Here is a 25,397-nt window from a genome sequence, read left to right on the forward strand (position 1 = left end):
GGCATGATTTGAACTCATGAACATGTCTTCCTGATTCCAAGTCCAGCGCTCTATCTACTGTGCCAACTAGCTTGCCCTCTTCCACAAGACAGCACTTCAAAATGCTTAAAGATAGATATGAGCACTTTCCATCCCCTCCTCTCTCTCCTCTCTCTCTCCTCTGGGCTAAATAGCTCCTTCAGCTGGTCCTTGTTATGTGGCATAGTTTCTAGTGTGGTGTGAAAATGAATACTCACATGTAATGGTGAGGTAAAGAGAGTGTACCTTACACATAAAATAGTGTGTGAGTGGGGCTGCCCCAAGTAACACTCATGTGTCACTTCCCATTGTTTTGACTTCTCCACCCACCCTGTGTGTGACCCCTAAGGAGAACACACTGCCGTTGCGGTTTCAATTACCCTTGCTATAAGAAATAGTCTTTTAAAAGTCAGAGTAATAAAATTCCATGAGAGACATCATGTGTAGTAATTAGTAGAGGAGTTAGGATGACCTGGGTTCAGTTCCTACCTCTGATACATGAGTTGGTAACCGTGGGCTAGCCATTTGTTTTAACCTGTCAGTTGCAGAGTGGATGCCACCCGCATTGATAGAGGGATTTCCCTATACCATGGAAATCACTATTCTTGTCCCCCAAAAATATAAAAAATAAAACACCCAACGCTGCTCAGGTCAGCCATCTCTGTGTGTGGGGTGTTCAGGGAGGACTAGCACCTCAGGTGTGAGGGCTTGCCAAGCGCATTTCAGGGCTGCTCACCCGCCTTTGGTGTCTACCTTCACACAGCTCTCACCTGTAGCTCCAAGAAGCTGTAGCATGAGCAGTGGTCGCACACCGGTAAAACTGTCTTGGCAGACGGGCTAACCCAGGTGGAGGGTAACCGATTGGCTTTAGACCCGCAGGTGAGATAGTGAGGTGTCTATCCCAAGCATGTGAAGACTTCCCCTGGTGGATTGGGTAGATGAGCACAATTTGTTCCAATGGCCACAAAGGCGGCTGAAGCAGGAGCTGTGGAGCACTTAGGGCTTGGTCAGGCATTGAAGATGCCAAGGTCATTCACTGCATCCTGGGCCATCGCCAGTCGTCACTGGACTTGGATGACTCTGGAAGAGAGAGTGAGGCTGACAACTTTGTGCAGCTCTGCCTCACTTCAATCCAGTCCACTCACAAGTCAAGACATCACCTGCAATGTCACTGGCTCTTTTTGAAAACAAAGGACAAACAACAACCATCTCTGCCTAACAGCAAGAACTACATCAGGAGCTAAATTCAAAACTTTACTTTCACCAAGGGAATGAAGGTGTCAGCTGAGTTGAGCACATGCTCTACCAAAGGCCCTCGATATTAGTCATAGAATGATGGCATGTACTACCTCACAGCACCCCAGATGGTAGATTAAAATGGGTCACCAAATGTCAAAGACAGAAAGGAACCAAATACACCCAAAAATTCATAGAGGCATTTTTGGTGGCTGTAAAGACCTACAAGCAAAGTAGATTCCCATCCATTGGGGGATGGCTAAACAAGTTATGGTATATTTATGTAACAGAATCATCTTAAGAAATTAGGCATGTGAAGAATTCAGAGAAGCATCGAAAAACTCATCTGAACTATTGTAGAGTGATGAAGACAAATGCAGGAAAATCAAACAATGACAACAATAGAAATAGAAAGAAAAATAATCGAAGCTGCATGCTTTAATTAAAATGGCCTAGTTGAGCCCCAGAAGAAATAGGGAAAAATCATTCCCTTCTTTGCACAAATCGGGGAATATCACATATACTTGTGTGAGTTGCTCTGTTCTTTCTTTCCTTTGAGCTTCACCTCCCTCCTGCCCACTCACTCCCACAAATTGCAAAAAAGAGAAACAAAACTCTTTTCACAGTTATGCATAGGCAAGGAAAACAAATCCCCCTACCAACTCTCTCCAAAAATATTGGCCTCATTGTACAACCTGAGTCCATCCTCCCTCTACCAGGAAGTGGGTAGTTCATTTACTTCGTCATCCATTGGTCATTGCATCGATCATAATTCTTACAGCTTTCAAAGTTATTGGTCTTTGGTGTTGTTGTTACTGGATCAATTGTTCTACTGGTTCTGCTCCTTTCCCACTGCCTCAGTTCCTCCAAGTCTTTCCTGGTTTCTTCTCAACTATTCCTATTGTCATTTGTTTATAGTCACATAATATTTATGCCATAAACTTGTTCAACCATTCCCAAATTGACGGGCACCCCCCTTAGTTTTCAGGACTGCACCACTTTCCCTTCTTTTTAAATCTGTATCTCTATTAAACAAGAGTTGGATTTTTGGAAATGGTACCTATTGAGAAAAGGTGGTGCAAAAACAAAAGAAATCCTCTTTTCCCTTTTAAACTGGACCTGTGATTTCCTGTGTAAGGTGCCCTGGTGAGGAACTTTCTCAACCTATGTAGATTATCACTTAATCTGCAGTTTAGAATTTTAGAGAATTGCCTAAGGTACCAAGAGGAGGTGACTTGCCCAGGGTCATACATCCGGCCAGTATATGGTACAGGTCATACTTGAAGCCAATTCTTCCAGCCTGAGACCAGCCCTTAAACCATTACCTCAGTCCACCTCTCAGAAACAAAATATGTGAATAAAATTATGATTTAAAAAATAATGCAATGGTTCTCTGGGAGGGGGAGAGGGAAAACTATGGTGATATAAAAATATTTCAATAGAAATTTTGAAAAGAATGCAGTGAAATCATAAAAAATTAAGAAAACTAAGACATTTTAATGCACGAATAAAGTTTTTTTAAAAAATAAAGTAGTTCATGAGCAGATTAAGGGTCTAGAGTATTCTTCTCCAAGGTCTCCTGGAATCTCTCAATTTTTCTCTAGATAGAATAGGAGAGAGGAGGAAAGACAGTTTGAGAAGAGGGAAGGAAGAAGGGGGAGAGAGTGAGAGTTGGGGAGGGGAGAGAGGAGAAAAAGGGGAGGAGATGGAAGAGAGAAAAATGGGGAGAGAGGAAAAGAGGAAAGAAGGAGGAGAGACGGGGAAAGGGGAAGAGAGACCCCCCCACAGACACAGCCCACCCCCTCAACAGCCAAGGTGAGGTTTGCCCAGCAGGCTGCGAGCCCACTGCTCCCCATCCTGGCCCCCAGAGCAGGCTACAGATGTGTATAAAAACCCTCTCTTAGCATGGCAATTAAAGACCTACCAGGTCCCAGGCAATTCAAAGTCCAACTCTCAGCACTTCCGGTCCTCAGCTGGCACTGGTACGGGCGGAAATCCAGGGAAGGAGAAGGAAAGATCCGCGTCCCTGCCTTCACCGATTCCCTTTGCCTGTGCTCTCCTTACTGATAAGGGCAACGAGGGAACCCTCATACTTTGCTGATGTCCACATTCTGCCAGCAGAGACACCAGCAAGGCCAACCCCAGGGCAAGAAGGAGAAGAAAAAAGATGTCCTGCCCTTCTTTCGCCACTGCTGCGCTCTACCCCAACCCTTTGTGCCCATCCCTCTCCCCTCAGTAGGGGCTCTGAAATCAATCACGTTTATACTTCATGAATTCCATCACTCTTCTTTCTGACTGATTGATTGCTCACTCGTTCATTCAACCGACCAACCCACATTTAGAAAGTCAGCAGGAAACAGTGGGATGGCAAAAGTCAATAATCTTTTGGGGTTCAAGTTGAATTCCGGCAAAATTGTTTGCTCCAGGACAAGTAATTTAACCTCTAAACCTCAGCTTCCTTTTTCTGTAAATGGGGATAATAAACACTGGGGGGCTCTGCTTTTGTGCTCTGTGAACCAAAGCACTCTCTAAATGCATCAATACTTCAAATGTGGGAACTCCATCCACCAGCTCAGATCACATCCTAATCAAAATATAGTAGATAAAGTGTCTGAGGCTCCAGAGGCCAGACAAACCCAGTAAGTGACTCAGAATCTTAGGAGTCTTCCTCACTCCATGTTCATAATTATCCACAGCCTCTCACTGTACAGATGAGTGATTCTACGATGGCAATGAAGGAACGGTGCAGTGAAAGTTTTCATCCTGTTACTGGAATTCTGGGCCCCAGAGAGCAGGTAAGGGGGTGGTTTTCCAGGCCCTGAAGTCATGCTGTCTTTAGCTTTGCACATGAAGACTTAGAGGACAGATCACATAAAACATTAGGGGTGCTCTTTTCTGGGTTCTATCAATTCTGCTATGATACATCACATGGGAATTTCCAAACCAGATCATGGCTGGAGAAGTGGTAATTACAAACTCAGAGCAGAAGCAGAAAACTGCCACGTTTTATGAAAGAAGAAGGATGTGGCTGAACCACAAGGGCTGGTGGGGGAAAAAAAAAGAAGAAACCAAACCAGAGAATGAAAGCAAGCCTTCCTGGTTGACATCAGGATTCCTGTGCCAGCTGCTCCTGTCTTTCACCCTCCTCCAGACTTACAGTGCTAGGTCCAGCTTTAGGCCTGTCCTGCCCTTTTTTTTTTTTTTAAACTTAGAGACACTGGGAAAAAAAAGTAATGCTGATTCATTTTTCTGTTGTCTTTATCTAACAACTACCTAATGAGAATAGTTTTGCAAATATCATTATAGTCATTTCACAGAGAATGAAACAGACATAGGGAGGAGAAATAATTTGCTCACAGTCATTGGGCTGGTTTGTGGAAGAATTGATCTTGGACCCCAGGGCGCCAGGCTGGCAGACGCAGGACTTTTCAAATGGAACCACAAGCTGTGGTTAGTGTGACATCTAAGAGGCACATAGAAGATTGAGGCCATGAAACCAGAGCAGTGCTTTTCAGCTTTCTGCCATGTCGTAGCCTATTTGTCAAATGCTCTAGTTCTAAGGCAGGACATTCAAGGAAAACAGCCCACTCCTTTTTAAAAAGAATAATTTTTTTATTGATCCCTTTTTTATATTACTATAATTTCCCCCACTATTCCCCCCACCTCTGCCAGAGAGTCATCTCATATAACATTACTTTTGAAAGACAAATTAAGAAAAAGAGGAGAGAAATCAGCATAACTGATCAATACATTAAAAAAAAAAAAAAACTCTGAAATTACGTACAATGTCCGACACTTGTGGCCCTCTCACCTCTGCAAAGTGAAGGGGTATTTTCTCATATTTCTCTTTTGAAGTCATACTTGTTCTTTGTAATTTTTTTATATCCACTTGGGTTGTTTTTTTTTTTTGGGTGCGTGGTTGTTCTGTCCATTTACATTGTTGTAGTCATTGTGTAAATTGTTTCATCAGCTCTGTTTATTTCACTCTGCATCAGTTCATACAGATCTTTCCATGCTGTTCTCTATTCATCTCATTTGTCACTTCTTACAACACAGTAATATTCCATTACACTCATGCACCACAATTTGGTTAGCCATTTCCTCGTTGATGGGCATTCACTTTATTTCCAATTCTTTGCTATCACAAAAAGTATTGTTTATGCATGACTAATGTAGAAATATGTTTAATATGATTGCACATGTATAGTCTATATCAGATTGCTTGCCATCTTGGGGAAGGGGAAAAGGAGGGAGGGAGAAAAAAATTTGGAACTCAAAATCTTATAGAAGTGAATGTTGAAAACTTAAAAAAAGAAATCAGGATGTAAGGAATAAATGTTCATTATGAAGATGCCAGTGACCTAAAAAAAAAAAAAAAGGTACTGCTTATGAATATTTTGGTAGATAAGGGAACTTTTTTCTTATCAATGGCTTCCTTAAGCTATAAGCCTAGTGATGGAATCCCTGGGTCAAAGAGTATGGACATTTTAATTACTTTACTTGCATGACCTAAATTGCTTGTACTGATTCACAGCCCTACCAAAAATATACTAGGGTGCTTACTTTCCTACAATCCCTCCAACATTAACTACTGCCATCTTTGTCAATTTGAAAGGTTTAAGTTGAAACCTCAGGGCTTGATTTTAATTTTTATTAGTATTAGTGATTTGGAGCATTCTTTCCTATGATTAATAGTTTGTGATTTTTCTTTTGAGAACTGTTCATTCATCTTTCCACCATTTATTTATTGGGGAATGGCTTTTATATACAATCTGTTATATTTATATGTATATATACATATTTTATGTATAATGTTAATTGTTTATACAACATACATACTAAACCCTATCAGAGAAATTTGATACAAAGATTTTCCCTCATTCTATTATTTCCTTTTTTATCCTAACTTCATTAATTCTGTTTGTGAAAATTTTATTAAAACCATGGTTTTTTGTTTTGTTTTGATCTTTTGCAATTGGCCTCTATCCCTTGTCTGGTTAAGAACACATCTCCTACCTGTGCACATGAGAGTTATATGATCTGCTTCTCTTCGAATTTTTTTTTTAAAACATGACCTTAAGTAAAGGTCTATTTAGAATATACTGTGAAATACAGTGTAAGGTGTTGGTCTAAATCCAATTTCTGCCAGACTGCTTTCCAGTTTTCCCAAGTTTATCAGATGGGGAGTATTTACCTTGTTTTCTGGTTTATCAAAGACTGGGTTATTGAATTCCATTACTTCTGAGTCTCCCCTGTCTAGTCTGTTCCATTAATCTGCTTCTATTTTTTAACCAATACCAAATGGTTTCTGTTGCTCTATAGTAGAGTTTGAGTTCTGGAAGTGAACACACTATTCTTCATTACCAGAGACAGCAACGTGTTAATGCAGATGACTGGAATCAGCAAAAAGAATATGTCTTATTGATTTTGACCATGACTTCATTCTCTAATACGGGGAAACTTGCCATGGGGAAGAGTGTATGGACCTCCAACTTGGATGGCCAGTTCCCCCTTCTGTTATAGGCAGAGAGGTCTGCTTATAGCCCTAGCTAGCTTGCCAAGCCACACTAATGAACCACGTGCAGAGATACATGTGCCAATATGTAGCTTTAAGGCAAAGTCATATCTAACGTCCCACTCTCCCACTAATTGGTTGTATGACCTAAGGTGTGGTACTCACCTTCGGTCAGCCTCAATTTCTTCCTCTGTAAAATGAGAGGCTTGACTGAGAGAATCAAAGTCTCACTGGAGACACGGATTTATATCTCTCTTGACAGCAGCCTTTTGGAGGTAGTATGGTGCAGTGTATAGGATGCTGGACTTGGCAATGTAAAGATCTGGGTTCCAATACTGTCTCAGAGTGTGACAATGGGCAAGTCACAATTTCTCTCTGCCTCTGTATCCTAAGCTTTAAAACAAGGGAGTTGGACTTAATGACCTTTAAGGTCCCTTCCAGTTCTAAATCTGTGATCTCTTAAGGCCCACCTTTAAGCTTGGGTGATATGGTTCAGTAGAAATAGAGGTTCAAGTTATGGCACTAACTGGCTTAGTGACCTTGGGCAAGTCATTTTGTGCCTCAGTTTACCCATCTGCAAAATGGGGCTAAATAAAATATTACCTACTTCATAGGGTTGTTATGAGGAACAAGTGCTTTGAAATTATACAGCTATATTTGTGAGTAACAATTCTTACTGGGAAAGTTGTTTGGATAGATTCTGAAGCAGTACTTTTGATATTGTTCCATTCTCTTCCTACTTTAGGACTAATATGGAGCCTCTTGAGTCTAGATTACAGGTTGAGAACCAACTCGGTCATTCTTCACAGAACGAAGGGGGAGGCTTTTGGGGGAGGCAAGGCTAGAAAACAGTTCATGTGAAAAAAAGAGTCAAAAATTCCAAACTCGGTGAACACCCAGTGTGATGGCGAAAAAAAGTTAATACACTCTTCAGCTGCTTTCATAGCAGAGTGGTGTCCGGAACAAGGGAAGTGACAGGCCCTGATTTGAACCCATATGGATTTTTGTGTTCAGTTCTGGGTACCACATTTCAGAGAGGTGATTTACAATCTAGTACATTCAGAGGGAAACTAGTATGATGAAGTGACATGAAAATTGGGTGAAAGAGATCCTTAAAATGATAAAAGTAGTCTTAGGGATAGGGGAGAGGGAGGGGGGAGGAAGATGGAGAGGGGTTAAGGGTGGGGTGGTGGAGATGATGGTTGTCCTTAAGTATTTAAAAAGCTGCAATTCAGAAGAGGGTTCAGACTTATTCTTCTTGGCCCCAGAGCACAGTACAGAACTAACTACAGGTAAAAATTCCAGAGGCAGATTTTGACTCAACATAAAGAAAAAAATTTTCTAATACTAATGAGCTGCCTCATAAGAAAATGGGTTACCCCTCCCTGGGGGTCTTCAAGCAGATGCTGATAACTACTGGTCAGAAATATTGCAGAGATTTGTATTTAGCCACTAACTTGAAAAACAAATAAACACTAAGTAAGCCTACAGGCAAGCTCATCTGCTCTAAGATGTCACTATTCAACATCCAACTGTGATCATAATAGCTAACATTTGTACAGCACTGTACTATGTGCCAGGCACTGTGTTAAGTGCATTACAATTATTATCTTACAATAATCTTGGGAGGTAGGTGCTATTATTATCTCCATTTTACAGATGTCAAAACTGAGGCAAACAGAAGTTAAGTGACTTGTTCAGGGTCACACAGCCAGTGTCTGAGGTTGCTTTTGAACTCAGGCTTTTCCTGACTCTAGGTCCCAGTGCTCTATTCTTTGAGCCACCCAGCTGCTCTACCCTCCTGGTTGGCAGCCAGGAGACAAAACTAATCTAAAGCCCCAGCCGAAGACTTCATAAAACATACGCTGAATAATTTAACCTTTAGAAGGCTGGCATTGGGTTATTCCATGGTACAAGTTATGGAAGTATGGAAGGTAGGGGAGAAAAGGATGGAATAATACAAATATCTAATATTTCTATGCTGCTTTACTACTTACAAAGCATTTTACAATATCTTGTTTAATCCTAACCAACTACTCTATGAGGCAGGCAGGATTATCTACCTCCTGGCTCATTATCCTTATTTTACAGATGAGAAAACACGCCCAGAGAGAGGCCAAGTGCCTTGCCCAATGTCACATGGCTTGTTAAGTCGCAGAGCCAAGTTTTGTACAGACCTTTGTTTCTGCTGTTAGAGACTAGCTTAAAGGGTCCCAAAGGAGGCTGGAGGCACAGGGCATGATTAGGAATGGAAGTTTCTCGTCTTTGGCTCTAAAGCATTGGCTCTACCCGTCACTGTGTCGCAGATCCCTTTGCCAATCTGACGAGGCCCATGGACCCCTTCCTCGGGACTTTTTGAAATGCATAAAAATATACAGGATTACAAAAGGTTACAATTACATTGAAAGAGTTATCACAATATTTTTAAAAACAAGTTCATAGGCCCCAGATCCAAGAACCCTGCTTTGAAGCAATGACAAGCCATCTCAAGGGGTGAGTTTGGGTTTCTTTAGCACTTCTTTCCTTCTATATTCCTGGCCTGGGCAGACAGTATTAATAGAAAGCTCATGCTAGAGCTGCTCTCCTCTTCCCAAATGAACCAGCTCTAGGGCAGAGGCTTACTGCTAAGCCCTGGGCTCCTGCCTGCTGCCAACTGGAGGTTAAAATGTAGGCAGGAGGGCTTTTAGAGGACTACTCTCAACAGTGCTGATGCATGTAATCAATCCCATAAGACTTCAGGGCCTGTGACTACTTAACCATTAACAATCCCATGCCCTTCCCCAACATAGTACAGCTAGGAGTTATACAGATAGCTAGCTGTCTTTCCATAAATAGATAGGTATCAAACTGCAGAAATAGGAGGGATGTAGCTAGAGCATCATGCAGCTTTTGTTACAGATCTCCTGGCGAATCATGGAGCTACATCTGATTTGACGTGGTCCAGCTATATTGGTCAGAAGACTGGTCACTTACCTGCAGGAAGCAACATAGAGGCTGCCAACCCAATTTCCCAGATGGGATATGGAAAACCTTCAGTGCTAGCTGGCTTCTGACCTTACCATTCCACCAAAACTGATCTCTCCAAAGTTACTAATGATCTCTTACTTGCCAAATCCAATGGGCTTTCTTTAGTCCTCCTTCTTCCTGACCTTTCTGTAGCCTTTGACACTATTGAGCACTCCCTCCTCCTTGATACTTGTCTCTCTAGGTTTTCAGGACACCATTCTCTCCTGGGTCTCACTCCTTCTCTGTCTCCTTTTCTGGATCTTCTTCCAGATCATGCCTTTAACCCATAGGTGTCCCTCAGGGTTCTGTCCTGGGCCCTCTTCTCCTTTTGTATTTCTTTGCTTGGTGATATCATCAGCTCCCACAGATTTAATTATCATTTCTACACTGATGATTTTCAAATCTACCTATCCTGCCCCAATCTCTCTGCTGACCTCTAATCTTAAATTTCCAACTGCCTTTCAGACATCTCAAACTAGATGTCCAGTAGACATCTTAAACTCAACATGTACAAACCAGAACTTTTCCCCTAACCCCACCCCCCAACTCCTTTCTCCATTACTGCAGAGGGCAAGACCATCCTTTCCATCCCCAGGCTCACAAGCTAGGAGTCATCCTGGATTCCTCACCATCTCTTGACTCCAACATCTAAGCTGCTATCAAGGCCTCTCAATTTCACCTTTGCCACATCTCTCTCCTCTGACACTACCACTATATCGATACAGGCCCTCGACACTTCACACTGGATTACTGCAATAGCAGCTGGTGGGTCTGCCCGCCCCATGCCTCTCCCCACTCCAGTCCATCCTCCAGCCATTAGTGATTTTCCTGAAGTGCAGTTCCAACTATGTCAGCCCTCTACTTAAATGCCAATGGCTCCCTATCAACTCCAGGAGCAAGTACAAAACGCTGTTTGCCATTCAAGGCCCTTTATAACCTAGATCCCTTCTACCTTTCCAGTCTTCTAATACTTTACTCCCCAACAGGCACTCTTCAGTCTAGTGACACTGGCTTCTTGGCCACTCCATAAATAAGGCACTCCGTCCCTTGGCTCTGAGCATTCTCTCTGGCTGTCCTGCATGACGGGTGTGCCCTCCCACCTCCTCCCTGGCTTCAAGAACGAGACAGATTCCTATCTTCTTCTACAGGAAGCCTTCCCCAACTCCTCTTTATTTCAGTGCCTTCCACTAACTACGTCCAGTTCATTGCTTTGTTTGCACATTGCCTCCCCCGTTAAGACTGCAAGCTTCTCGAGGACAGGGGCTTTTCTGCCTCTTTTTGTACCCCCAGTGATTAGCATAGGGCCTGGCACATAACAAGCCTATAATAAATGTTTATTGATCAATAGAAGTAACCTGAATTGCTGATCTGGTCCATCCAGAAAGGAGGGACAACAGGCAATAAGCTGACAGAAGAGGCTGAGATTGTTTAGTAACCACACATGGCTGTTTATTTCATACAGGGATCTGTACAAATTGTATTTACACATATATATTCTTTACAGAATAAGTAAATCACCTGAAGATAGGAGAGTATGAGTTTTTTCCTCGTTGGCAAAAGGACATCCTTAGCCTCAAGAAAGGAGCAAGGCAAGTGAATTTTCCTTCCTTTTTTCCATCAGGGTAAGAGAGAAGCTAGTTTATTTTGCTTTCAGGAAGACTGTGGGTTGGGTGGAGGGACTGGTAACAATTTTAGGATCCTGACTACACCTGTTCCCTACTAATGAGCACCTTCAGCTTATTAAAAGAGATCAGTCTCCCTGTAGCAAAATGCTAATACACAGCCAGTCCTCCCTTATGCTGACATCATAACCTGGCGGGGTTCCACTCTCTTTACTTGGGAAGGAGTTTCCTTTGTCATCAGAATCATCAGGATGGCTCCCTAGAATGCAACCAACTTAAAGCTAGACTGCCCCTAAGCCCTTGGGGAGGATTCTCATCACCTGTTTGGCCATTCGTGTCAAACCTTAAGAAGGATTTCACAGGATCCTCCCTTCACCCTGCTTCAGAGTTTCTCTTAGTTTTAAAGTGCGTAGTGAAAATTCAATGTTTGACACCCTTCCAACCCTTTGGGAAGGCTCCTGCCAAAAAAATAAACCACCCATCTCATGCCCACCATGTGGTCAGACTAGGCAAAGATTTCTGAGTGAGAAAGGAGTGAAAGCAGGATTCACTAGGGGGAGTGCATCTGATACCTTCACTTGTAACAAAATACCTGTAAAAGAGAACCGTGCAGAAGAGACCGGGAAAGATTTAGAGGAAGACGGCTGAGTGGCTGTTTAACATCTGACACCCCAGTTTCTCTAAAGAAGCAGAAAAGGCACTTTTTTTTTTTCTAGCCAGAGTCAGGTTTAAAATAAACCTGGCTCTGGGTATTGGAAAAGCCACTTTCTAAATGGACTGATGAATTTAAACCTACTTCCCCCACATCTCGTGCCACAAGTATGGGAGCGTGGGTTTGGTTCCTCCAGGATCCTGCTGAGCTTCACAGAGACTGCAATTTACCCCTCCTGAAGGAATGGTCAATTTCTAGCAATATTCCCTACAAAATAAGAAACTGCCTGGGGGAAAGACAGAACTGAACCTATGAAGTGATAAAGAGGTAGTGTGTGGGTGTTTCTTTTGGGGATGGAGGGACCAGAGAAAAGCCCAAGACATGACAGGCTGAGTGGGTTTTGTGGAGGTTTGGACTGTTTACAAATTTAATTTGGGTTGACATACAAAAACACTTGATGGCAAGTAGTTTTCAGGGCCTCATGTTCACCCTCCTAAGTAGTAGCTCTTTTTCCATGGACAAAGAACGTTAGTAAAGCAAGTTTATATGTATATTCAAAAAATTGTAATAACAATGGCTTTTATATGCCATCTATGTGGCTCAGGGGCCCTGGGGGGCAGAGGAACAAAAAAGAAGAGAAGATCAACTCAGAACTGAATCTGAAAAAATCATTACCCATTTATGCTTGACAGGATGTGCCCAAGGGATCCCTGGGCTGGGAATAGGATTTGCCCAGTGACCTATTTCATACCTGTCTGTTTATTTCTCAACTAACTGCACTGGGAAGATGGAAAAAATTAACACTAAATCCTTGGCTAACTGGGTCATGTCAAAGCTTCACTGACTGGAGAACTCAGAAAGTGAACTTGGAAAAAAAGTATGGTGGCCAATGGATTATCAGGACCTTACAAACAGTTCCGTTTAAGAACTTTCTCTGTTCTCTGAATACCTACAGACCCTCCCTGGCTTTTGCTCAACCTTCTTCCAACCATTCAACTACTGTGATGGTTCCTTCCTCCCTTGTATAAAAAGGAAGAGAGGCAAGAGAAACCCCTGCAGTAAGGACAGGAGGCTTGCAGTGGCTCAGGTTACTACTGGTCTCCCATAATTCAGTTGAGCTCAGTCCACATGAGCTCCAAAGACAAAAGGGAGTTAAAGTAACTCAATTCCCCTGTCACAGGGGAAGATGGCAGACATCTGCCCAATTAGAAACCCACTGCTTAATGACCAAAGAGATAAAGAGGTTTAATACCATGGCCCTAAAAAGCCCTTGGTGTTGGGTGGACCCTTCCATTAGCCCCTGAAGCAAAGGCAAATCATGGACAGGGAAGGTAGGGTGGTGGGGATAGAAAACCCTTGACATAAACCCTTTTAATAAAGGAATGCTGACTTCCTCTCAATCTTCCCATGGAAGGGTGAGAAGCTTAATTTAAAATAACAGGAGCCTCCTCCCCAGTTGTCAGGGAAATAGCTGTAGTTGAAATTTAGGGGCCCACTCAAGGGCACTCTTCACCACTGCTAAAGCAGCTGCTCCCAGAGCCACTGTCAGCCCCATCACTGCCAGCTTCACAAAGCGATTGGTCCTTGGTTTGGTCAGGATATTTTTTGTCCGATCTTCAGGCTGCAAGAACCCTCGGAAGCGCTGCCGCAATACCATGTCTGGTCTTTGCTGGGCAGATGCCAACTCAAAGTCTTTAAAGGTAGAGGCTGCTGTTCTGCAAAGGAAAGTGATGGAGATGAGAATTTGTGTAGGGGGCAAAATGGAAGGATACCTTTTGTACATTTTTCCCTTAAGAGGACCTGTGAAGTCTAAAATGGGAATCCTATCCATGTCTAGGTCTCTGGAACCAAAATTTCCACAAAGACATCCTTTATACTGTATGATTCTGTCCAGGAAATACTTCCAGATCATGTAGCGCCACGGAGCCACTCACCTCTCAGCTTGTTGCTGAGCCACCTCCCTGGCAAGCTCAGATGGAGGAAACTGAACGAAGAGATCTCCTGCTCTACTAATCAGGGTTTCATACGGCAAGTCCTGAGGGATCTGGGACAAGAGGTGGTGAACAGAGGCCATATCACACTCACAATCAAGGACTTCTTGCTCTCGATACAACACAATCTACAGAGATAAAGCCAGAGATCCTGCAATGAAGACCTGAGAAAAGATGATGATGCCCTGTCCACAAACACACCATTCTCCTTGAAGACAGATGTATATTAATCATGGAAAAGATTCTTTCAAAATTTCCTGTGAATCCCAGTACCCATTTTGGATGTAATATTAACATGAAGGTGGAGTAGTGGATAGAGCACCAGACCTGAAATCATAAAGACCTAAGTTCAAAACCAGTTTCAGACAATTACTAGATGTGTGATCCTGGGCAAGTCACTTAACATCTGTGTACCTCAGTTTCTTCATCTGTAAAATGAGGATAATAATAGCACCTATCTCCCAGGGTGGTTATGAGGATCAAATGAAATAATATTTGTAAATACTGAGCACATAATAAGTGCTATATAAATGTTAACTATTATATCATATTTATCATATAATGGGCTTCAGTGCTGTTGGGACTAGAACTACTGCTATCTTAATGAGGCAGCTGGACACAAGGGATAGGGTGACGGATCTGGAGTAGGGAAGACCTGAGTTCAAATGCAGACTCAGACACTTATTAGCTGTGCAAGTAAGTGACCTGAGCAAGTATGCCTCAGTTTCCTTGTGTGTAAAATGGAGATAATAACAGCACCTACTTCCCAGGCTTCTTGTAGAGATCAAATGAGATAACAGATATAAAGTGCTCTGCAACCTTAAAGCGTAATATGAATGCTAACTTATTATTGCTGTTGTTATTATTATTACTATTAGAAGATAAGGAAAGAGCGTTCTTGCTGGAGGCTTAGACTATGTGAATACCTAAATAAGTCCTTTTGAAGCACAGAGGCTCAAGTGCCTCCCCAAATTCTTATTTAGACACCAGAAACAATCCTTTTAAGAAAAATAGAAGGGAAAAGGAGAGTTGAAACACTGAATTCACCCATAGCAGAAATGATTTCCATTGAATGCCTCATTCTCTCTGTGCTGATGTGGATACTAGAGGTATTATTTTCTTTTCACTTTCAAACTCACTTCTTTCTTTTCAAATACATATATTTAATTTTTGCCCCAATATTACATGTAAAGATAATTTTTAACATTCAATTTTTTAAAATTTTGAGTTCCAAAATTCTTTCCTCCCTCACCACCTCTCTCCCTAAGACAGTTAGCAATAGGTTATATATATGCAACCATGTAAAACATATTCCCATATTAGTCAGGTTGTGAAAGAAACTAATTGCCCCACCAAAAAAAAAAACCCTATGAAAAAAATAAGTGAAAAATAGTATGATTTGATCTGCATCAGTTCTTTCTCTAGAGGTGGATAGCATTTTTAATCATGAGTCCTTTGGGATTGTCTTGGATCACTGTCTTGCTGAGAATAGCTAAGTCATTCACAATTGATCATCATACAACGTGGCTGTTACTGTGTACAATGTTTTCCTGATTCTGCTCATTTCACTCAGCATCAGTCCATACAAGTCTTTCCAGGTTTTTCTGAAGTCTACCTGCTGCTCATCATTTCTTACAGCACAATTTTATTCCATTACAATCATATACCACAACTTGTTCAGCCATTCCACAGTTGATAGGTATTCCCCTCAATTTCTAATTCTTTGCCACCACAAAAAGAGCTGCTATAAATATTTTTGTACAAATAGGTCTTTCCTCCATTTTTTTTGATATCTTTGAGATATAGACCTAGTAGTGGTATTGCTGGATCAAAAGGTAATGCACAGTTTGGTTGCCCTTTGAGCTGAGTTCCAAATTGTTGTCCAGAACAGTTAGATCAGTTCACAACTCCACCAACACTGCATTAGTATCCCAGTTCTCCCACATCCCCTCCAACATTTATCATTTTCCTTTTCTGGCATATAAGTCAATCTGATAGGTGTGAGGTGATACTTCAGAGTTGTTTTAATTTGCACTGATCAATAGGTAGCTTTGATTTTTTCATCTGAAAACTGCCTATTCTTATCCTTTGGATATTTATCAATTGGGGAATCACTTGCATTCTTATAAATTTGACTCACTTCTACATATTTGAGAAATGAGGCCTTTGTCAGAGACACTTGCTGTAAAAATTGTTTCCCAGCTTTCTGCTTTCCTTCTAATCTTGGCTGCATTAGTTTTGTTTGTACAAAACTATTTTAATATAATCAAAATTATCCATTTTACATCTAATAATGCTCTCTATCTCGTTTGGTCATAAACAAACCCACTTCTTCAGCAGGAACAAGGAGTGAGTCAATTCACAATATCTAGAAGCAAGCACTCAAGAATGTCTTACTCTTCTACAGTTTACTTCATCCAGTCCAAGTTGTGTCTACTTTCTATTTTAGAGTAGCAGTGGAGAGCAATCACAAGACCACTGGATCTAAAGTCAGGATTCAAGGCCGCCATTTATCAATTCATGACCATGGGCAAGTCACCTCAATTCTCTGAGCCTCAATTTTCTCTACTTATAAAAAAAAGGACAATAGTACCTATGTGTCCTACCTTACAATACTTTTGTAAGGAAAAGTGCTTTATAAACTGCAAAGTGATAAAAGAACGTGAGACTTATGCTTCAAAGACCCACTGTGGGTACTTCTTCTTACAGATTATAATACCTTCCTGCCTCAAACGGATTGTTTCACGGATTGCTGTGGTGGAAACAATTCAGCCCCTGGTGGCCAACCTTCTGAAAATCAGCATCTCAGAATCTGGTGATGCTGGTGCAGACAACAGTTTTCTTCGGGGCTTGTACTCAAAACCTCTTCAGCCTGGGAAGGCCCATAGGAGCTTTGGCATTGCTGGTTGGCAGAGCCTTTGAGAGCTCAGGCCCAGCTGGGGAGGCCTTGGGAGTTAAAGTAGGGCTTTCCTGGAGGTTACCATTATTATCATTATCAATATTAGCACCTACTTTTTTTTTCCCTTTAAACTTATGGTTTTTATTCATCTTCCCACAAACTATTCTTTTCCACTTTGTCCCCACTGGAACCTGTAAATCATGGCACAAACCAAGGTACATAAGAACACTGAAAGTGGAGCTATGCATAGTTTAGTCATTCTGGAAAGTAATTTGGAATTATGTGCCCAAAGGTACATAGAATACATACTCTTTAACCCAAATAAACCATTACTAGGTCTCTACCCAAAGAGATCAAAGAAAGAAAAAAAGACCCATGTGTACAAAAAGCTTTATAGCAGCTCTTTTCACAGTAGCCCCCAACCTGGAAACTAAGGGATTACCCATCTCTTGGGGAATGCCTAAACAAACTGTGGTCTATGAATGTAATGGAATATTACTGTGCTATACAAAGTGATGAAACGGACAATTTCAGAGGACACTAGGGAGACCTTTATGAAATGATACAGAGCAAAGTGAGCACAACTAGGAGACAACCAACACAATGACAACATTATATAGTAAAACACCTTTGAAAGTCTTTGATAAATCAGGACTGACAATGAATCCAATCACCCATCTTCTGCCAGAGAGGAGATGGACTTAAAATCTAGAAAAAAACTTGCATTTTTAAAATATGGCTAATGTGAGAATGACTTTGCTGGTCTATGTAAGTTTGTGTGGGCTTAGTCCCCACCCCCTAACTGAATATGGGAGAGGCAATGGAAGGGATAAAAACTGCTTGTAAAAATAAAAAAAAGGGGGGCAGCTAGGTGGTGCAGTAGACAGAGCACTGGCCCTGGAGTCAGGAATATCTGAGTTCAAATCCAGCCTCAGACACTTAACACTTACTAGCTGTGTGACCCTGGGCAAGTCACTTAACCTCAACTGCTTACCTAAATAAATAAATAAATAAAATAAAATAAATCTTTAAAAAGGGGGGGAGAGTGTCATAGATCAAGGAGCTACTTTTTCTCTCCCCCCAATTTTGGTGGAAAGAAACATGAAAAAAGGGAGAAACACCTTACTTGGGACTCAGGTGACCATGTCTAGCTCCATTTCTAGATATGTTTGCTCCTGGAGGTGGAATAAGATCCTTCTTAACTGACCCTTTCCAAGGGAAATCATTGGACTGCTATGTTACAGATTTATGATTAATACTTACCACAGCAGCAAAGTAAATGGGCATCAGTGGGTGGCAGGCCAGGAAGAAGTCATACAACCGTACCACATGCCTGAAGTCGGATAGGACGTGGCCAAACCAGGTGATCAGCCAGCTAAGTGCAAAGATGGTTCCCACCTCAGCACTAAGAGCCAAAGGAAATCCAGTTGTTAGATTCTGTTTCAGCTTCCTCCACATCTTCCCTCCCTTTTCGGCTTCCCCAGCCTCAGATCTGGTGAGACATTTACTTAAGAAATATGTTTCCTGGCAACTTTCTCCATCAAGGAATAAGCTGTATTCCCCAAGACTTCAGAATCCAAGGCTGTAAACAGTAATGTTAATAGCAGCTTGATGATGCAATGAGTTCTGGGCCCACAGTTAAGAACACTTGAATTTAAATCTAGTTTCAGATACTTCTTGCTGTGTAAGCCTGGTTAAATCACTTAACCTCTGTACGCTTCAATTTCCTCAACTATAAAATGGGGATAATAATTGCACCTACCTCCCATGGTTGTTATAAGGATCACATGAGATATTCATAAAGTGCTTAGCAGAGTGCCTTAGGAGCTTAATAAGTTCTTGTTCTCTTCCCTTCCCTAATTTCTCCAACACAATCTTGTGATGCTCTCCTGATAGAGTATGAGTCCTAGTTACTTTGCTTCAAAAAAAGGCATTATGGTATACTAGAATGAGCACCAGACCAAGAGTAAAAGGATCCAAGTCCCAGTTCTAACAGCTATGAGATATTGGTAAATTATTTCTCATCTCGGAGTCAAAATTTTTTAATTTGTAAAATTAGGCAATTAACTGCAAAATGAAGCACCTGGGTGGCACAGTGGATAGAGCTCTGGGCCTGAAGTCAGGAAGAGCTGAGATCAAATCCAGACTTAGACACTTCCTAGCTGTGCAATCCTGGGCAAGTCACTTAACCTCTGTGTGCCTCATTTTCTTTATCTGTAAAACAGGAATAATAATAGCACCTACCTCCTAGGGTGGGATCAAATGAGAGAATAACTGTAAAGCACTCTGTACTGTGCCCAGCTTATAGTAAGCACTATATAAATGTTACAGATTAGCTATTATTGTTAAAATGAGAATAATAATAATTCTTATACTAGCAACTTTGCATGGTTATCATAAAGATAGCAAAATACCACATAAAGGTGAGGGGTTTTGTTTGGTTGTTTTTTGGTGAGGGCAGGAGAGGGCAGAGTTGAAGAATAGTAGAAAGAGTATTAGGCCTGGAGTCCAAAGACCTGGATTGAAGGCCTGGCTTTGTCACTTGTGACCACAGGCTCAGTTTCCTCATAATGCTGCTTGAATGAAATACCTTAGAAGACTGTTTCAAGAAAAAGGTTTTATAAACTATTAAAAAAAACCATAAATAATCATTGTTATTATGTTCCACAAAGTTAAGTGATGGCATTATGCCACTCCCCAGCTGGTCTACAAATCTAAAAAACATGGGACAAGAATTAAAGTCAAGTGTTTTTTATTCCCACCATTTTTAGAAAGACTACATCTTCAGTTACCTTCTGACAGTACTCAGATCTGTTATTCTGAGGCTTGGGCAACACATTCTCTTAAGCTAGGAAACAGGTGCTTTCAATGATCTGCAGACTTAGTGTAACTAAAATTCTTAAAAAAAAAATCCTTAAGAGATAGTATCATCTTTCCAGAGATGACACCCAAATCAATATATCCAGCTTTAATTTCACTTCCAATCTCCCACTATCAGTTGACTGCTGGACATCTCCACCTGGGATGTCCCTTAGGCCTCTTAAATTCACCTTGTCCAAAGCAGAACTCATCACTGTTACCCCAAGAACCTCCCTTATGTGGAGGATACTACACTTTTCTAGTTATTCAGGTTCACAGTCTTGGAGCCGTCTTCGCCTTTTCCCTCTGCCTTTCCACTTCTATTTAACAGGTGAGAGGTGTTGATAGCTCAACCTCGAGCATGTCCTCTTCTCTCCATCTGCACTACGTCAGCACTTCCAGCCTTAATCACTTCTTGCTTGGACTATTTTAACTGCCCTTGCAATTTTAATCTTTTCTTTCTCTAACAGCCACCAAAATAATATTTCTAAGGCACTAGTCTTTCTATATAGCTCCTCTATTCAAAAGTCTTCAGTGGCATTTTAATGCTGTTAGGATAAAATATAAGCTCAACCCTCCACAATCAGGCTATAACCAATGTTTTCAGTTTCATCTCCCAATACTTCTGGTTCTCTATGTTACAGACAACCTGGACCACTAGCTGTTCCCTGAACTCAGCATTGCTTCCCCTGCCAACATGGATTTGCATAAGTCATCCTCCACACCCACAACGTATTGCCTTTTCTTCTCTACATCTCAGAATCCTTATCTTCCCCTCAGTGTTCAGCTCATGAGTCACCTCCTCCACAAGATACAGCATTCTCTGATCCTCCTCATTGTTACCTGCCTGAGTAATTAATGCTCTCCCCTCCTTAAGTTACTTTGTATTATTGGTCTGCACACCTATTATATCCCCCCATTGGAAAACAAGCTTCTTGAGGGTAGAGATTGCTGCACTTTGTGTGTGTGTGTGTGTGTGTGTGCGCGCACGCGTGTGTGTGTTAGCCCTGTGCCCAGCACCCTGCTTTGAACATAAGAGTTGCTTAACAAATATGCTAAATTTGGGACCAGGTGGTGAAGTGGATAGAGCTCTAGCCTTGGAGTCAAGAGGACCTGAGTTCAAATCCAGCTTCAGACACTTGACACTTACTAGATGTGTGACCCTGGGCAAGTCATTTAACCCCAACTGCCTCACCAAAAACAAAAACAAATATGCTAAATTTAATTGAATTAATTCCCCTACAGATAGGACCTAATGGCCAACTGTGGCTTTTCAGAGATCTAAACAAGTGGGGAAATAAATCTATACTTAATTTGTAAAGGCACTTTCTATTACTGGAACTGAGAAGTACTTAGGAAAAAAATCCTATGCCTGAGTGATTTTATGAAGTCTAGGGGTTCAATGAGTTTATCTGTCTTTTAGCGCAAAACAGCTTAGGACTTGCCCAACCACACTAATTAACACAAATTTCAGATAATGAAATATGTTTGGATTCCCTAAAGGGGAAAAGTTGGGGAGACTATGTTGTATACCTCTGCATGAAGTCATGGAGCTCTGGATTCACCTGATCTATGATGGGCATCAGGTAGTTTAATATATGCTTGGTATTGTCCATTGTTGGGTCCATGAAATCCCTGGGGTGAGACAAGAAAAAGAGTTTGGTCAGGTCAAAACTAGATTAAACCCTGCTAGGGGTTAATCCATTCAGTAAATAGACCAGTAATAAGCTCAGGGGGAAAACATGGTTTGTTGGTCTTTTTTGTGTGTGACACCAAGTAGGCAGAAAATGTAACTCCTCACAGTTCCCTGGCAAGATACCTGAGGTGGTGGGTAGAAAGCTTCTCCACTAGTGATGTCGCCAACCTCTCACCCACAACGAGCAGAAATGTGACCACAATGTCATGGTAGCCCTGGTAGTAGTGCAGCTGGGGATTGCGTTCCAAAACATACAAAATGATGTCAATCAGTTCCTCTTGGAGCCCTTCTCTTTGTTCACTAGGCATGCCTGGAGATGGAAGGAGAGAAGCACATGGGCATGGCAAATAGCCAAAGAGCAAGAAAAGGAAGAAGGACTAGAGCTGGCTTGCCCAAATACAGAATGGTAACTTTTAAAGGAAGTGTGTAATCAAGGAATGAATCCCACTGCCAACATCCTACAATGGATCCTTGTGACTAACTTCTGGACCACTGCACAAGCCACCCACCCTGCATTCCCCACACCAGTTTCTCTAGCTTCAATCAATCCAACACAATGTAGCCAAATTAATCTTCTTTATGAACAAATATGATTATGATCTTTTGCTCCAAACTCCTGAATGGGATACTGCCTACTGCATAAAATTCAAATTCCTCACCTTGGGAGTCAATGCTCTTCAGAACCCAGCACCACCTCACATTTCCAGCTTTATCTCAGTCCATTCTATATCCTTTTACTATATGCTCTAGCCAGCTAAAATGGACTGCCTGCTCTCTTCTGTATGCAGCTCCTGTGGTTTTCTGCTTCTGTACCTCTCTTCTCTATATTTCCTATGCTGGCAATGCCCTACCCCATCTCTGCCTGTTGAAATCTTACCCATTCTTCAACTCAGCTCAAAAGCCAAAGCCTCCATTGAAGCCTTCTCTGTTTCCCTTCTTCAGATCTCACAAAATACTTTGTACTTCTGCTCTATTTACATTATCATTATTTGTATACACAGGCAGCTAGACGATCCAGTAGAATCAGGAAGTCCTGAATTCAAATCCAGCCTCAGATACTTACTAGCTATGTGACCATCGGCAAGTCATTTAACTTATGCCTGCCTCATCTGTACAATAAGGATAATAGGAGCACCAACCTCCCAGGGTTGTTGTGAGGATTAAATAAGATATTTATAAAGCACTTTGCAAACCTTCAAGTAATATATAAATACTATTATAATTATTATTAATTCTATCACCTTACTAGAATGTAAACTCCATAAGGACCGAGTCCCCAGCTAATTAAAAAAAATTTTCCCCCAGTGCCTGGTTGCATATTTTGCATATGGTAGGTGTTTAATGTTTAATTTAATGGGAAACTGTTGTATTTTATTTCCAACTCTCCTAGTATGCACCCCTGAATACACCACTAGGCCTCTACACCATGGCTGCTGGCAAGAGCTTGGAGGTCCTGGAGTGGAAGCTATCACTGTGATGGAACACTACAAACCAAGGCCAACAAGGCTGCCTACTCCTCCCAAAGCAAGGCGCTGGAGGTGGGCACTATCATGCATTTCACAGAATCCTCTCATTAGAAAAGACATTGGGGATTATCTATTCTAATCGCTGCCTAATTCACAAGGATAGCATTTATGGAACAGAACACAAAATCCCGGGGGGGGGCGGGTAGTGACTATTTGTTTTTGAGTCCTCAATACAAACACAGCAGATGCCTAATAAACAATACTTACTGAAAATTTTTGTTTTAAGCTAACAACTATTAAACTCTTATTTTTCCACTCTTCCCACTCTCTCACATTAAATCTTCATGCTTATCAACTTCCAATCCCTTGATCCCTGCTTATTTTCCCAGTCTAATTAGCCCACTTTGGCTTGGCTTAATTCCATACCCTAGCCTTGGTCCCAAAGGTCACTTTCATGTTTCACTAGATACTACTCCAGGATTCCTTATCCTCCTGAGCTTCCACTGTTCCTAAACTGAAAACCTCCATTCCCAGGTATTTTATTTCTCTGTTACTGTCACTGAGCTGCTGAGTACTGCTAGACAAAGATAAAAATCATTAAACTGGGCTGATTTTACTCATTACAAATTTATACAACATAACCTCAATTGGATCCTTGATGCTGCCTGCCAAACCTATTTCACCCTTATTCACTCCTTATCTCATTCCCCACATCTGTTCCAAACCTTTTCTCCTCTTCTGTATTCTACAATCCTAACCCCACATCTCAAACTTACAGTGATCTATTTCACCATGAAGATTGATGTGATTTAATGTGAGCTTTCTACCTGCCTCAAATATCTTCAAATCTCAGCACTGTCTACCCACACTTTCTCCTTCACTCTGGTCACAGAAGACATATCCCTCTTCCTAACTGAAGTTAATCCTTCTACCTCCATCTTTAATCTCATCCTCTTCTACCTTATATAGAAATTCAGAATTAAAAGGCACTCTAGTAGCTATCTAGTTCAACCATACCTCAACAAGAAGCCTTTGCTTGAAGACCTCCAGTGAGAGGAAACCCACCACCTTCAGGGCAGCCTGATGCACTTTCGAGCAGTGATATCTGTCAGGGAGTTTCCCCCCAATACCAAACACAAATATGCCTCTTTCCAACTTCTCTTCATAGCACCTATTTCTGCCCTCTGCAGAACAAATCTAATCCTTCTTCATCTATGGGAAAAGCCCCTTGAAGACAGTTATCTTAACACTATTTCTTTTCTTCTCCAGGCTAGACATCCCCAGTTTGTTTCAACCAACCTTCCCATAGGATAAATTCAAGGTCCATCACCATTTTGGCTGCTCTTCTCTCCAGCATATGGTGTTTGGAAATGAATGCAATACTACAAGTGTGGTCTGACAGAAAACAGTCTTCCTTATTGCTGGCTGTTAAACCTCTCTTAATTCAGTCTAAGATCACACTAACTTGCTTGACTGTCATATCATATCACTTTCTCATACTGAACATGCAATCTGTTAAATCCCCCAGATCTTTTCCAGATAAACTCTTCTCTAGCTACGTCTCTTCCATTTTGTGTTGCTAAAGTTGATTTTCTGGATTTATACAGTTTAATTTAATCTCATCTCTATTAAATTATTTCAGCTATTTTCCTTCCCTGAACCTCACATTAGACTTGGTTTGTGAATGTATTCTGATTTTGTTAATTGTGTACCTGTTGTGTCAGCACTGCTAAGTCAGTAAACTCTATTAGGAGTGGGGCCACCTCATATAATATGGTTTGAATATATTCTATACCTTTAACATATTTCTTTGGGGTGGGGGGAATACACACACACAAATAGATACATTTGGTAAGCTTTACATTTCAAGGATCCATGGGTACATTATAGTTGGAATTCCCATAACTGTTCAATTTGGTGTCAGGAGGACCTAGGTTCCCTTTTTATTCTAATCAAATCCTGCTTATGCCACTTACTCTTTGTATAGCCTATGAAATGGATTCTTAACTTTTTTTCATCATGGATCCCTTCAGCAATCTAGTGAAGTTTATGATCTCTTTTCAGAATAATATTTTTTAAATGTACAAAATAGATCAAAAAGGAAATCAATTATACAGAAAGTTATCAAAATATTTCAAAGTAGTGATAAATATAAATCACGTTGTGAAGTATTTGCAACAACTATAATGTGAAATGAAAATATCTGTGATTTCTAGAGGTAACAAAGTCATAGATACACCTAATACTACTATGGTAGTATTAGGTATTATAGTAGTATAGTAGTATAGTATTAGGTAGCATAGTAGTATATTAGGTAGTATAGTAGTATATTCGCAATGAAAAGAAATGTTAAACTTCTCCCTCCATTTGCTCTTCAAGCTTTCTTTTTGTTTCTGCTATCACCATTCAAACTGTCTTTCATAACTGTAATGTTCAC

At 41.2% G+C, this 25,397-nt stretch overlaps 1 protein-coding gene across 1 annotated transcript in view; it reads right to left on the bottom strand.

Annotated features, from left to right (window-relative positions):
* Positions 1–11,199: 11,199 nt before the first annotated feature.
* LOC114046948 (TBC1 domain family member 20) overlaps positions 11,200–25,397 on the bottom strand; it is a 38,341-nt gene continuing 24,143 nt past the window's right edge. The window contains exons 4-8 of the mRNA XM_027867587.1: positions 21,618–21,804; positions 21,332–21,433; positions 18,203–18,344; positions 13,984–14,168; positions 11,200–13,764 (exon numbers count right to left, since the gene is read on the bottom strand). Coding sequence (XP_027723388.1) covers positions 13,509–13,764; positions 13,984–14,168; positions 18,203–18,344; positions 21,332–21,433; positions 21,618–21,804 — 872 coding nt within the window. The 3' untranslated portion in view covers positions 11,200–13,508. The remainder of the gene's footprint in view (positions 13,765–13,983; positions 14,169–18,202; positions 18,345–21,331; positions 21,434–21,617; positions 21,805–25,397) is intronic.

This window comes from Vombatus ursinus, unplaced genomic scaffold (genome assembly GCF_900497805.2).
Source record: "Vombatus ursinus unplaced genomic scaffold, bare-nosed wombat genome assembly UNPS02014786.1, whole genome shotgun sequence".
In the NCBI taxonomy this organism is placed as follows: Eukaryota; Metazoa; Chordata; class Mammalia; order Diprotodontia; family Vombatidae; genus Vombatus; species Vombatus ursinus.